Source organism: Sesamum indicum, linkage group LG1 (genome assembly GCF_000512975.1).
Source record: "Sesamum indicum cultivar Zhongzhi No. 13 linkage group LG1, S_indicum_v1.0, whole genome shotgun sequence".
In the NCBI taxonomy this organism is placed as follows: domain Eukaryota; kingdom Viridiplantae; phylum Streptophyta; class Magnoliopsida; order Lamiales; family Pedaliaceae; genus Sesamum; species Sesamum indicum.
Genome location: NC_026145.1, coordinates 13,085,274 through 13,098,546, shown reverse-complemented (window position 1 = coordinate 13,098,546; position 13,273 = coordinate 13,085,274). Strand labels below are relative to the sequence as shown.

The following is a 13,273-nucleotide window of genomic DNA, read 5'->3' as shown; positions in this document are numbered from 1 at the left end:
ATTGCCTACATGGGCAAGGATGATATTAAAAGTACAAAAGAAGAAAAAAGAGAAAACAGGAAAAAAAGGTTAGCTATCTTAATCAAAATTGAATTGTGTTTAGTTATTTGGTTACGTGTATTACTTAGCCTGTGCACTTGAAGACCAGCAGTTGATTATTTGGTGCTGGTTTTGGAAGCTTTAATATCTGAAGGCAGTCACTATCTTCTCTGTTCTCCCATACAGAGATGGTAATGGATTGCCACGGCTTATGCATGCTTATAGTCAACGTTTTTAAGAACATGGAGTAGGAGTACCTGGAGTCCTTCGCTGATGTTCCATTTCCTTTAGATGAATAAAAAGGTAGTTTTCTTTATCAATAATTTCTACCATAATGAATCTACTGCTGTTTTCTCTCAGATCCCTGTTAACAAGGTTCGTACATATGGTGACTTGCGGAATGTGCTGATGAAGAGGATCTTTCTTTCTGCTTTGCATTTCCGAATTAACACAAGATACCAGGTGCACTGACTTTTCCTTTCAATTGGTTCTTGTGCAAAAAGCCGTCTTGGGATTTCTGCCTCTAGTATGTTATGGTTTGCTTTTATGTTGCCTCAGGTCAAAATTTAAGTTGCTTGTGAAATTCATGAGGCGCCTTTTTCTTTCTTAATTATTTAAGAAAAGGAGACATGACATACAATGTTTCCTCTTTATGCGTTCTTTCATCCAAATCCAGGCATAGTCAACGACAATTATAGAAAAAGGCAAGTAGTGTAGTATATTGCAGAAAAGTAACAAATATTATCTTTTTTCTTGTCAGTGCCAAAAATAACTAATCATATGTTTTCTTCGGTGTGCCTCTTCTAATGCATTGACTGAGTTGACTGGTCACTGGAACTATGAACTTATTGAAAAGGCAACCAGTCAATAATTTTCTTGAGGAAATGAAGCTGAAGGTAACCTAATTCATGGAATGATTTTTTATCTTCCTCATGGCACTATGAACACAATTGCTCAGCATCAAAAGTACTGTCATCCTTAGTCTCTGAAAGATTCTGACAGTATATTCACTGCATAGTCCAATTTGTATGTGGTTCCATGAGATATTAATTTTACAATGTTGGCCTGGAGTTACATTGATTTGGTGTCTATCTGTGTGGCTATTATCAATTTTGTCTAGGCAGTTGGTGTTTTAGTTTGCGTTTTCATTATTTGTATTTGAAGCTAATCTGAAGAATTTTCAGAGTTCGAATCCCCCATTTACGTCGGTGGAATTGGATCACAGTGATTCAGGAAGAGAAGGTTGTACAGTAACCACTCTTACTGTCAATGCAGAACCTCAAAATTGGGAAAATGCAATCAAAGTTGCTGTGCTGGAGGTTTGTTGTTTCTCTAAGTTTCTTTCTTATGCTCTCTCTACAATCATATATGTTACCTTGTTGCCACTTACAGATACTGTATTCAATGTGAATAATAGGATCCCATTTGTTGCCTTTCTCTCTTTGTTTTCTTGAAACAGTTTAGTTTTTGGTTAGGTTTTCCAGTTATCGTGTCATCCTTTATGTTTTTGCTTTGCATTTCAGGTTAGAAGGCTTAAAGAATTTGGTGTTACTAATGGTGAATTAGCCCGTTATCTAGATGCCCTGTTGAAAGATAGTGAACAATTAGCAGCTATGATTGACAATGTATCCTCAGTGGATAACTTAGATTTCATTATGGAAAGTGATGCACTCGGTCACACTGTGATGGATCAGAGGCAAGGACATGATAGTTTGGTTGCTGTTGCTGGTACAGTTACTCTTGAGGAGGTAATTATTGCCTTTTCCTTCCAATCCCATTGGTTTACCTGAATGGTAGCTTTTTGTATTTTGCCTTCACATGTAGCAGACAAATCATGATATGTCAAAATTGTTTGAAATATGAACAGTTACCTTCTCAGACTTATTGGTTTCCTCATTATGTATATGGAAGTAATCAACAGCAAACTCACAGTTTGCAAAGTTGTAGATGTTCCTAGGATGAAGTTTGCATACTGATGTTGTATTTTCTGATATGTCTTAGGTCAACTCTATTGGCGCAGAGGTATTGGAGTTCATATCTGATTATGGGAAACCATCTGCGCCGCACCCAGCTGCAATTGTTGCATGTGTGCCAAAGAAAGTGCACATCGATGGAATTGGTGAAACTGACTTCAAGATAGAACCAGAAGAGATTGTGGATGCTATTGAAGCTGGTTTGAAGGAACCCATAGAGGCTGAACCCGAGGTATTTACCTTGAAGGCTTTTATATGTTGTAAGAGGGGCATCAGGCGGGCCTGGGGCCATTGCCCTCCAGTTGGAGAGAGATTTTTATGTTTTCATCTTTGGGCCTGGGGCCATTGCCCTCCAGTTGGAGAGAGATTTTTATGTTTTCATCTTTAGAAAGTTGTGCTCGGAAGATGCTTCTGTTAATTCTTGTCATTCCCATTTACAGAAGAGTAGGAGTAGAAGGCAAAGGGGAAGTTTCTTCATTCGCCCAGTTCCTATTTGACTTAAAACTTTTTTCTCGCTTCTGCAGCTTGAGATACCAAAAGAGTTGATCTCTTCAGAACAGCTGCAAGAATTAAGGTTGAAGCAAAACCCATCCTTCATTCCTGTTGACCAAGAAAAGAAAACGACAAAGGTTTATGACGAGGATACGGGAATTGTGCAGCGGCGTCTTTCAAATGGCATTCCTGTAAATTACAAGGTAAATAATTTTTATATTCTCAATAAGTTAAAAATATTCATTGTGTTTGGGAAGTTTTTCTGATTCTTCTATCAGAGTTTGTAATTGACTGCCGTCTTTTCCTTTTTAGGAATAAAATTAAGTGTTGCTTCAGAAACTCAGTTCATGATCTTGTTTCCAATTTAGTTTTATTGGAAGAATTTCTCTATATACTTGATTTTTGAAACATCTGGTCTCACATATCACTATTTTCTCCAGCATTCTTGCTCTTTTTGGCTCTTCAAACCTCAAGGTCTATTTTGATGGAATAGTTTGCACCAGAATTAATACATACTTCAGTGTTTTGGCTGTGAAAAGTTAGGTTTCTGTTCTAGCTATGAAGCAAGCGCTTAGTGTTAGTCTGAAACTAAAGGTTCTAAGAAGCAGTGTCATTAAAATTTTTAACTTTGAAATTGCAGTTTCATATTTTACAACAGGATGCTTTTACTTCAAAATGTTCCTGTTCAATATTTCTGGACAAAAGTCATAATCATAAGCCGTGATGGTGAGAATTTCACAAGTGTTTGGCAATAGTAATCATGCTAGTCTTATGCTACTTTTGTGATCTTAGATGTTTTGCAAATAGATACTTATGGGATTATTCTCAATATTTTACCGTAGTTTTCTTGAAGAATGGTTACATATCATTCTTGTTATTCTGCTAATAGATATCCAAAAGTGAAGCCAATAGTGGTGTGATGCGCCTTATAGTTGGTGGTGGACGAGCAGCTGAAACTGATGAAGCCAAGGGAGCTGTTATTGTAGGTGTTCGAACTCTGAGTGAAGGGGGACGTGTGGGAAACTTCTCGCGTGAGCAGGTGACAAAGCACAAACTTTTGTTTCCTACTTCATTATTCTTTTTTCATGCATGGCAGGTTGGTTCTATCATAAAATGAGATGAATTTCGGTGGGGGTGTTTCTGTAGTTATCCTTCTTGCTATCGTTAACTTCAGGTGGTTTTGGTTGTTTATGTGTCTTTTATTTTCTGTGTCAATCGGATGGGGTAAAAAAAACCAATGATAATATTGTTCCGTGTATACTTTGTATGATTTTCTATTTTCTCTATCCAACATATCTTCTGCCTTTTTCTTTTTCTCATTAACCTATGTTATCATGCAAGATCTTAAAATGTCTTTAATCTGTAAAATGCGGCAAAAAGATTTTTTCCTTGCCATCATGGTTTTTTGGAAAAGCTAAAATGCACAATATCTTTCTCCAGGTGGAACTGTTCTGTGTGAACCATCTTATAAATTGCTCCCTGGAGTCAACCGAAGAATTCATATGCATGGAGTTCCGCTTTACTTTAAGAGATGAGGGGATGCGTGCTGCTTTCCAGTTACTTCACATGGTGCTTGAGGTAATCCTGAAGTCTTCTGTCATTTGTAAACTTTAATTGAAGTGTCTACATGATGGGCCTGGTTCATCCTTCTGTCAGTTGTGAAGTAATGTGGCTGCTAGTTATTTATTCTTATAGTCACTTTTCCCCAGAGTAATTATCTTCTGCTGCTTTTTCCCGCTCCCCTTCCCCCTGGCGTGGTTATGAGTTGGATGGATTGGGCCGTGTTGGGGATAGAACATAGCTGATTCTGCTGAAATGGGTATAGTTTCTTAGAGGAAGACAAATCTTCAAGGTTTCTTCTGGTCAATCTCAGGTTTCTTGAACCTAATTTATGTACCTTTAATAGTGTGTGCAAGATGGGTGGTCTTTGTCTTTTAGTTTGAATAACAGTTTGCTACTATAAGTTGAGGTCCATTACATGTTTTTCTAGTTAAACAACTATAGTATTCTCGCAGAAGCTGATAACTCCTCGGTAACTGTTTCTAGTCCATTTTTTCTCCATTTTTGCTGGCTGGTGAAGTTGGGATTAAGTGACAGAAGGTTTGGGTGCATTTCAGAAACATTCTAGGTCTTTTCATGAGTGTCTATATATGATGGTTTTGCAGCATAGTGTTTGGTTGGATGATGCATTTGATAGAGCAAAGCAGTTATACCTGTCCTATTACCGTTCTATTCCAAAAAGTTTAGAGCGGTCCACGGCCCACAAACTCATGCTTGCTATGCTGGATGGAGATGAACGGTTTGTTGAGCCCACACCAAACTCATTACAACAGTTAACACTAGAACAAGTCAAAGATGCGGTGATGAATCAATTCGTTAGTGACAATATGGAGGTTTGAATCTTCAGGCTTTTTCGTTACTTTGTTTAAAGAGCTATTAAGACCTTTTTGAATCTAACACCTCACCATGTGAAAGGTCTTATCATCCAAATATTAATTTTTTGTCCTTTTGACAGGTGAGTATTGTTGGAGACTTCTCAGAAGAGGATATCGAGTCTTGTATTCTGGAGTACTTAGGTACAGTTAGAGAAAGAAGAGGTTCTGAGAGAGCACAAAAGTACAGCCCAATCATATTTCGACCATATACTGCTGATTTACAGCATCAACAAGTAAGAATTGAACTTTTTTTTGTAATGATCTAGTTTTGTCTAGTGAAATTTGAATGTTGCTTTTGATTCTTAAGTTGCTGTTCAGTAAGCTCTTGGCTCCTACTTGTTTATTCTTGATGTTGTTTTATTTTCTTTGTTATGGTTTGCGTTTGCGCTTGTGATTCATTAGCTGCTTTACAGGTATTTCTGAAAGACACAGATGAGCGTGCATGTGCTTACGTTGCAGGGCCTGCACCAAACCGTTGGGGATTTACTTTTGAGGGGAAGAACCTTCTTGAGTCAGTCAGCAACGTTCCTGCATTTAGTAAGTTGTTGCAGTATATAGTACTCTGTTTAAACCTCTCTCCTAGTGCTAATGCTATGCACATGATGCCTTGAGCTGTTCTTTTTTACATTTATGTAAATGTTGCCATATATTGGCTGACACAATTATAAGAAAAAATCAATATTTTATGTATTTATGCAATATAGACTGCATAAAGGTGGTGCTATCTTCTATAACTGCTGAAAGCATTCATGATCCAACATGTAGATGTGCACAGGCGCAAACAGAATAATAGCCTTGAAAAATGATTTCTTGATGATTCTTGCTTTTCTACACTATATCTGGCTTAGTCTAGAATCTGTAGGTTCACCATCTCAAACTCTAAAAGTGCAAAACTTAGGAGCTTAGGAGGTCAAAAGTGAAGTAGGTTAAGTCTCCACTGTGTGATATGGTTTATGTTTCCACTACGTAGTAAATTTGGAGCTGTTTCGAACCTGGATTTTGCTTTTTCTTGGGAAAGACAAAGTATTTAAAAAACCCCAATCGTTTTTCCTTTAAACATACTCTTATTGGAGACAGCCTAAGTTGCAAGCGTTTCAGCACCAGAGGAAAAGATTGTTGCTTGTCATTCTTGCCAGGTTGCTGGTGCTGGAAAGGTTTGGTGTCTGGCTGTGGGAGATATGGGAGTTGAAAATAGGTGAGGGGGAAGGAAGAAAGGAAACAGAAAAAAACTAATCACAGTTTATTTTGCAGAAATGAAGTTAAAAAAACTTGTGCAGTAGCAATTGATTTATGTTTCGTAATGTTAGTAACAACGGGGATGACAAGATGTTTGCCTATTCTTTTCTCTGATATGGAAAGAGCAGCAGGCCAATGTTAAAGCAAAGAAATAGCATTCAGAAGTACAGTGTAACAGAAAATTAGAACTGTCACTGCATCTTCAAAAGTTTGCTTTTACCAAGTGGCAAATCTATATATTTATGGGCAAAAACTGTTGAATCCATTGCTAGCTCTACGGGATAGCTTCTAAAAGCTGACTTATCAGCAATTGATTGATCATTCTTTTGTCAGCTTCGATAAGCCATTTACATTCTGAGGAGTTAGGTATCCTGCTGTTCCATCCCAGTAAAGGCCTGTTATGGTTCCAGGGACACAATATCATTCTAGTAAGTTTTGTTCAACTATGAAGTTTCAAGTTGATGTTCAACAGGGAGCATCTAAAGTGATAATTTTCTACCTTATAGCAGTTAGTACTCTTGAGCATATTTTGGAGCTTTAACCTGTGCCTTTATTTGGTCCTTAGATGCTCTGGTCTTGTGATACGGGTGCTGTTATTGTATGTTGTTGCATTTGATGCATCCTGCTCTCTTAGGTCATGAAATTGGCAATACATGTGTTGATTCTGAAGATGCCACATGACTCCAGTTATTATTATATTGACATATCCTATCAACTTCCCTTGAGAAATTGGAGGCATATACTTGACTTGTATCCAGTATTGACATATAATTGAGGAGGCTGCTTATGAAGTAGCAATTTAACGGAGTTATAATGCTTTTGTTAATTAGAAGATGAAGAGTGGTTTTGATTGTTACCAATGCTAAGCATTTGGAATGAGGTATACCTTGGTGCAATGTTACAGGAACTCACAAATGATATCCTGTCCTCATATGAGACGGTTAAGTTAGATGGGTTGACCCTCACAAGGAACCTTTTAAGCTACATCAATGAATGATAGTGTTTTTTCTACATCTGATGCTGTTACTTGATGAATATATACAACAATGGCTCTTCTGCTGCTTGGTATTGGTGCTCACGCTGCTAGTACTGTGCCCTAAAAACTTGTGTTTACTGTTTAGATTTTTTATTTTTCTTTTAATGGAGACCTTTTCTAAGTTTACGGCAGGCTTCTGAAATTCTAATTATGATCTGTTAGCATCTCAAGATGGATTGATGAATCGTTGTCCAGGTGAACATCAAAATTTTGAAGAACAACCTGGAGGTTTAGAGATCACTGAAAAGAACCTGCAAGGCAAGTTGCGCGCTCACCCATTGTTTTTTGCCATCACAATGGGCCTGTTGCAAGAGATCGTAAATTCCAGGTAGTTTATGGATATGGGTTTAGAATGCGGTGATTTATTATTGTAGTTATACTATTCCACAATGGTGAGTTTGTTGTATGAGTATCAAGAATTGCTTGCACTTGTTGACCCATACAAAATTGACAACGTACTTGTTGACCCATGCATGTTTCCAAGTGTAGGAAATTTTGGCAGTAGATTATCTTTTACTTGTATCCAGAATTGCTTTTCCTATATAGCATTTGGTACGGTTTTATGTGTTGGCTTAGAAAGGAGCAGAAGAGTTTCCATGCTTGATTTTCCCTTTCTAATTATTCAACTTTATGGAGATGGTAGAGTTCTTGTTCCTTTCTCTATCCGTGTAATTTCTTTCTCCCTTTTTTAATCTTATAGGCCATCCATCACCATATTATCCATCAACTGACTCGATTATGATGTGGATCATTCTAGCCATGGAAAATTATTCCGTAAACTTTTGAACAGCGTTGAGCAGGAAACTTTTTCGAAACAGGGTTTTACCAGAGGGTTAAACATCTGTTTTTGCTTTTGTATAGCGTGTGTAGAAAGCTTTTGATTTTGTTTCTTTGTCATCCACTTTTTTCTTCAATGCTCTTGTTTTGCTTTGAGAATTTATATAGGATGATCTAAAACTTTATGCGAGTTTTCCAGTTTTCAAGTCATGGTGATTGCTACTTCCAAATCTACATGTGATTTTATTTTTTTATTGACACACAGTACTGTTCTGCTGGCAGTCCATTACATACTTGCAATTTTATATGCAAAACCATCTCCTTTTTTAATCAATGTTTATACGTGATGTATGTATATGCATGAATGTGTTTTGGTTATTTGAGCTCAACCAGCCCCTTGCAGCAGCTACATGGACTGTTGTTGATATATTCTTTTGCCAAATCGTGTATATATATATATATATATGTGCGTGTGTGCGTGTATTTGTGGGGGCTGGGCAGATGGGGAGATGGGACTGCTAGCCCACCTACCTTACAGAGTAGTAACACCAGTAACAACAATAACAACAGAAGTACTATAAATCCTGGTGCAACACTGGAGTTGTTTAGAGTCTGATGAACTCACTACTTGCGATGGCATGCCACATCATTTCTTCTCAGCAGAATTCATTGTCCTAAAAGGGGGGTCGAGCATGGTGCATAACATGATTTATATCTTATAACTATTTAGTACAGCGTCCAGTCCTATCGGGGCAAGCACTATAAGTCTCCTTTTAGTTGAAAAGAAAGTGATAGACTATGTGAACTGTGAAACCCTATTATACATAGATAAGTTTTAATGTGGGTGTCGTGAAGTCAAATTCAGAAGGCTTGTGGTGTGTTTGACTTATTAGGATACTGATGGATGCAGGTTTGTATCATTTTTTTGTGTTGATTAGATGTATGCTTAGTTGAATTTGTTTTCACTCTTTTGGTAATTTTTTTTCTTGTCTTTGTACAGACTTTTTACAACAGTCAGGGATTCTCTTGGACTGACATATGATGTATCGTTTGAACTAAACCTGTTTGATCGATTGAACCTTGGGTGGTATGTAATCTCAGTGACATCAACCCCTGGAAAGGTCTGTGTTTTCTTTTGATATGATCACCTATTATAATTTGCATGTTTATTTATGGATGTCTTACTATGTCAATCTAATCAATACATGTACAGGTACATAAAGCTGTCGATGCTTGCAAGAATGTCCTTAGAGGTCTGCTCAGCAACAAAATTGCCTCAAGGGAGTTGGACAGGGTGAGTTTCTTCACAAAATGATTGTACTGTGGTAATTGTTACCTTCAAAATTTCTCTCTCTTTCTATTTGGTTGAAATAGAATATTTGCCACTAATTTTCAAAAGGTTTGGGAACATCCTAGTGCTTTAATAGAAAATATAGCATGTGAGAGGTAAACTTGGAGGCTCCAGCATCTCACACATTAGCCTTGGTTTTACTAGAGTTGGTGTAATGTTATCTAGGGCTGGAATGTTGACTTCCATGATTGTTGTTGTCAACATCCATTCCCTATTTCCGAGAGTAAGGAATATGCAGTGTGCCTTGTGTGTGCATGCTGGTTTTGTAATTAATGCATTTGCATGATTTCTTCTTTTGGCAATTGAAAGCCAAGCTAATATTTTTCGTATAATTGCCAGTAAAAAGTGCTTTATTTTCAAGTTCATCATATTTCATTTTATAAGCTATCAAGAATTTTTCCTTCCCCCCTAATGCTGCTGTTAACTGAACTTGAGTTTTGCAAAGGCATTTCATTACTCCTTGTTTTGAAATTATTTGTTCTAACAAGGGTTCTTCCTGAATTTGACTTGCTACTGTAAATATGACAAGTGTAGGGGTAAGCCGAGTGGTTGTTCATTTGATAACAAGGTTTCTTTGTGAACTTTGACCTTAGCTGTGAAAGAGACAGAAATGTATGCTTTAGTGGAATAACTGGTTAACACCAGGTTGATTGTTTGATAAAGAGTAAGAAACGATGTTTGATTCTGTTTGTTGCTTAATGACTTGCACAAATACCATCCTCCATTGATGAAACATGTCCTGGAGCTGGTTTTTTGCTCTAACTTGTGGACGTGCCTTCTTTCACATGGCTTGTCGCATGTGCATATGTTTTCTCATATGCATTTGGAGTGATTAGGATTCTGCAACTAAGTTTGCAAACATAGAGTAAATCATTCCAAGTTTTGGTTGCTTCAGTCACTTTAGAATTCCAAATGTTTATTGATACTGGGTAGACTGCTTCGTTCTTATATTTCCATGCAAGCCGGCCATCTTGTCCCACCTCACAATTACCCCTACCAAAAACACCCAAAGGTGAGGAAAAAGTGAAAAAGAAACAGAAAGCTCCAAAGTATGTGGTAAATCCCATAAATTCAGAGTGTGGTAAATCCCGTAAACTCAGAATGTAGAGAGTGGGTGAGAAAACCTCAGTGCAGTCTAATTTCTATTGTGGCGGGTGAGCATTCGTTGGATGCTTATGCATTAGATGCAATCTTGATATGGTCTGTCATTAGTAAACTCTCTGTCTGCATATACAGGCAAGACGAACACTGCTTATGCGTCACGAAGCTGAAATAAAATCAAATGCATATTGGCTGGGATTGATGGCTCACTTGCAAGCAACATCTGTCCCAAGAAAGGTATTATTTGAAATAGTCTTACTGTTAACTTTATGAATGCATCAATCATATGATAGATAATTTGTATCCATGACAAGTCAAGCTTTGGAATGAAGTAAATTTTTCAGCATCTTTACAACTTCGATTTTTGCAAAAAACTCGATGTGTGAGAATGACGGTATGTTTATTGTACTTGCTGTCAGGATATTTCTTGCATCAAAGATCTGACTTCACTCTATGAAGCTGCTACTATTGAAGATGTATATCTTGCATATGAGCAGTTGAAGATAGATGAAAATTCACTGTTCTCTTGCATCGGAGTTGCTGGATCCCAGGCCGGGGAAGCCATCACAGGTGATGTCTAATGTCATAATATGAGCTTAAAAGCTGTGGGATACTTCCGCTAGTAGTCAACACTCGGTAACCAAGTCATGATACTTAATTTGTTCTACAGCTTCCATTTTGGAGGAAGAATTGGTTGACGGCCTCCACAGTGTCATTCCAGTGGGCAGGGGATCATCCACAATGACACGGCCAACAACATGAAGTTTGTAATACGAGCAAATTGCGTAGGCTGATACATAAGGTACATCTCTTAGATACCAATTTGAATACCTAATATCGGTATAACCAAGAGCAATTAAAAATAAGACAACCTTGGAATGGAGAATTACAATATAGTGATCATTACAAGGGGTTAAATGGAATTTTACCTCCCTGTGAAATTGGTAATGGGTAAGAAAAACCCCTGAACAAAAGAAAGACCGAATAACCCCCTTGGCATTTCAAATAAGCAGCACACTGTTACCTTCAGCAAATTTATTAAGAGTTTAATTCTGAAGTGTCAAAAATACCCTTTGCCATTTTATGTTTTCAAATCTATATTTTATCTGATTTTTCTTTTTTCTTTTTAATTTTATTCTTTTCTCGTCTTCTTTGCCAAAAGAATCCCCAAATCAATTCTTAAACCCTAGTCACCTCTCCCAAACAACCTATCATCGCGGTAGTGCCATCATCGTCGCTGTTGTCTTGCCGCCACACCCATGACTTCATCCCTGCATTTTGTTCCCATCTATAATAAATAGGAAGATAATTTTTAGATTTACTATAATATGCAATAAGAACCATTGATTGTTATCATAAAAAAAAATCTTACCCGTTATTTCAATAGGGTTGAATGTGAACCATTGATCCTCAAGTATGAGGTGAACCATTTATTCAGACCTTCATTACATTAAATTTTTCTTTACTTGAACAAGCAATGAGGTGAACTTTAAGATTGTCAATATCCATTTATTCTATACATTGTTAAATCTTTTCATCATGGAAGGCATCATAATTCGTTAAGCAGGTTGATATACTTCCATTGGAAAGGTTGCTCCAACTTTCTCATGCACAACGCTTCCTAGACTTACTGTGGAATCAGAGGCCAAGAAACGGCTCGGCAGGAGCCTGTTTAGGAAACTCGAGCCTGTTTAGGAAAACGCCGGAATATAACATTACATGGATAGCAGCTAAGCAGTCTTAGATGCGATCAACTCCATAATTGTTGTACTTTGTACCCTTTTGTATATTCAAGAGGGATGGGATGAATAACATCTATAGATGATTGATTCTTGATGACGGTACAAAGTGAATAAAATCGTGAGTTTTTTCTGTGATGTTAATATGTTGCGCAATTACATATGCTTCTTTACTATATATCAAACAGCTTGAAAAAGTTGTGTTGCAAATTTCCAAGTGGTGTACGAATTGGACTATTATCACTGCCGCTGCTACTGTTCACATTTTAGTAAGTCTTGAAATCAACTTATCATCGCTTTACGTTCAATATACAATACTGATAAAAAGACTCCAAAGTTTGCTTCTCTTTGACCAAAAAAAGAGCATCCAAACATGGTGGAAATCTAACTCACCTGTCATATACTTTTCTCTTTCACTTCCCTCAAAGTTGGGTTAGTGCTCCATTTATTACATTATCTCTACTTGAAGGTAGCCTAAGAGTTAAGCATTTGAGGGCTTGCAAATAATTTGTTATTAGAAATTTTCGTCTTTGAATTTATCAATGCACAAGTGAGAGAATTTCTCACCTCATGCATGATTTGAAAAGTGATGAGGATAAGAGTAGTCTTTGCTATGATGATGTTCAATCCATGATGATGTTTGAATGAGTTGATTTTGCAGATATGATTCACTACCCATCCTGCATATGTTAATTTATTTATCTGTTTGCATTTGGCTCATGATAAATTGAAGGCTCGGCAGTTCTAACAGGTACAGTGATATGAGTGTAAGTTGGATTGAAATCTTTGTGAATCAAAACTCCAACTTTTTCACAGACAAATATTATTACACAAAAATTACTAAACATGTAAGAACATCGCATTCGTCAATTTGTCCAACCAAACACAGAAAAATGCATCATAAAATTATTTCATATAACCAAATAGGACCTTAACTAGGGGCATGGAGCATTACAAGGAGCATCGGTGTGGTCATTCTCATTAAATTCTTTTTTATTTAATTTAATATTGAGAATTTATAAAAAAGAAACATAGAAAAACTTTGATTAAAGTTTCAATAAATTTCATTTGGACAAGCGACATTATGACAGGCC

General features: G+C 37.0%; 1 protein-coding gene across 3 annotated transcripts; it reads left to right on the top strand.

The window, feature by feature from the left end:
* Positions 316–12,323, top strand: LOC105166886 (stromal processing peptidase, chloroplastic). Of its 3 annotated transcripts, none has more exons than XM_011086398.2 (17): positions 316–501; positions 1,224–1,358; positions 1,563–1,787; positions 2,041–2,244; positions 2,537–2,707; positions 3,394–3,543; positions 3,945–4,082; positions 4,670–4,897; positions 5,020–5,172; positions 5,353–5,476; positions 7,407–7,539; positions 8,989–9,109; positions 9,202–9,282; positions 10,576–10,677; positions 10,860–11,010; positions 11,111–11,242; positions 12,005–12,323. In XM_011086398.2, exons 1-16 carry the CDS (start codon positions 331–333, stop codon positions 11,200–11,202), a joined length of 2,379 nt encoding a protein of 792 aa, XP_011084700.1. In that variant the 5' UTR covers positions 316–330; the 3' UTR covers positions 11,203–11,242; positions 12,005–12,323. The 3 variants fall into 3 exon arrangements, with proteins under 3 accessions (XP_011084700.1, XP_020552680.1, XP_020552679.1); XM_020697021.1 differs by having other exon boundaries at positions 7,374–7,539; positions 12,008–12,323; XM_020697020.1 differs by having other exon boundaries at positions 7,374–7,539.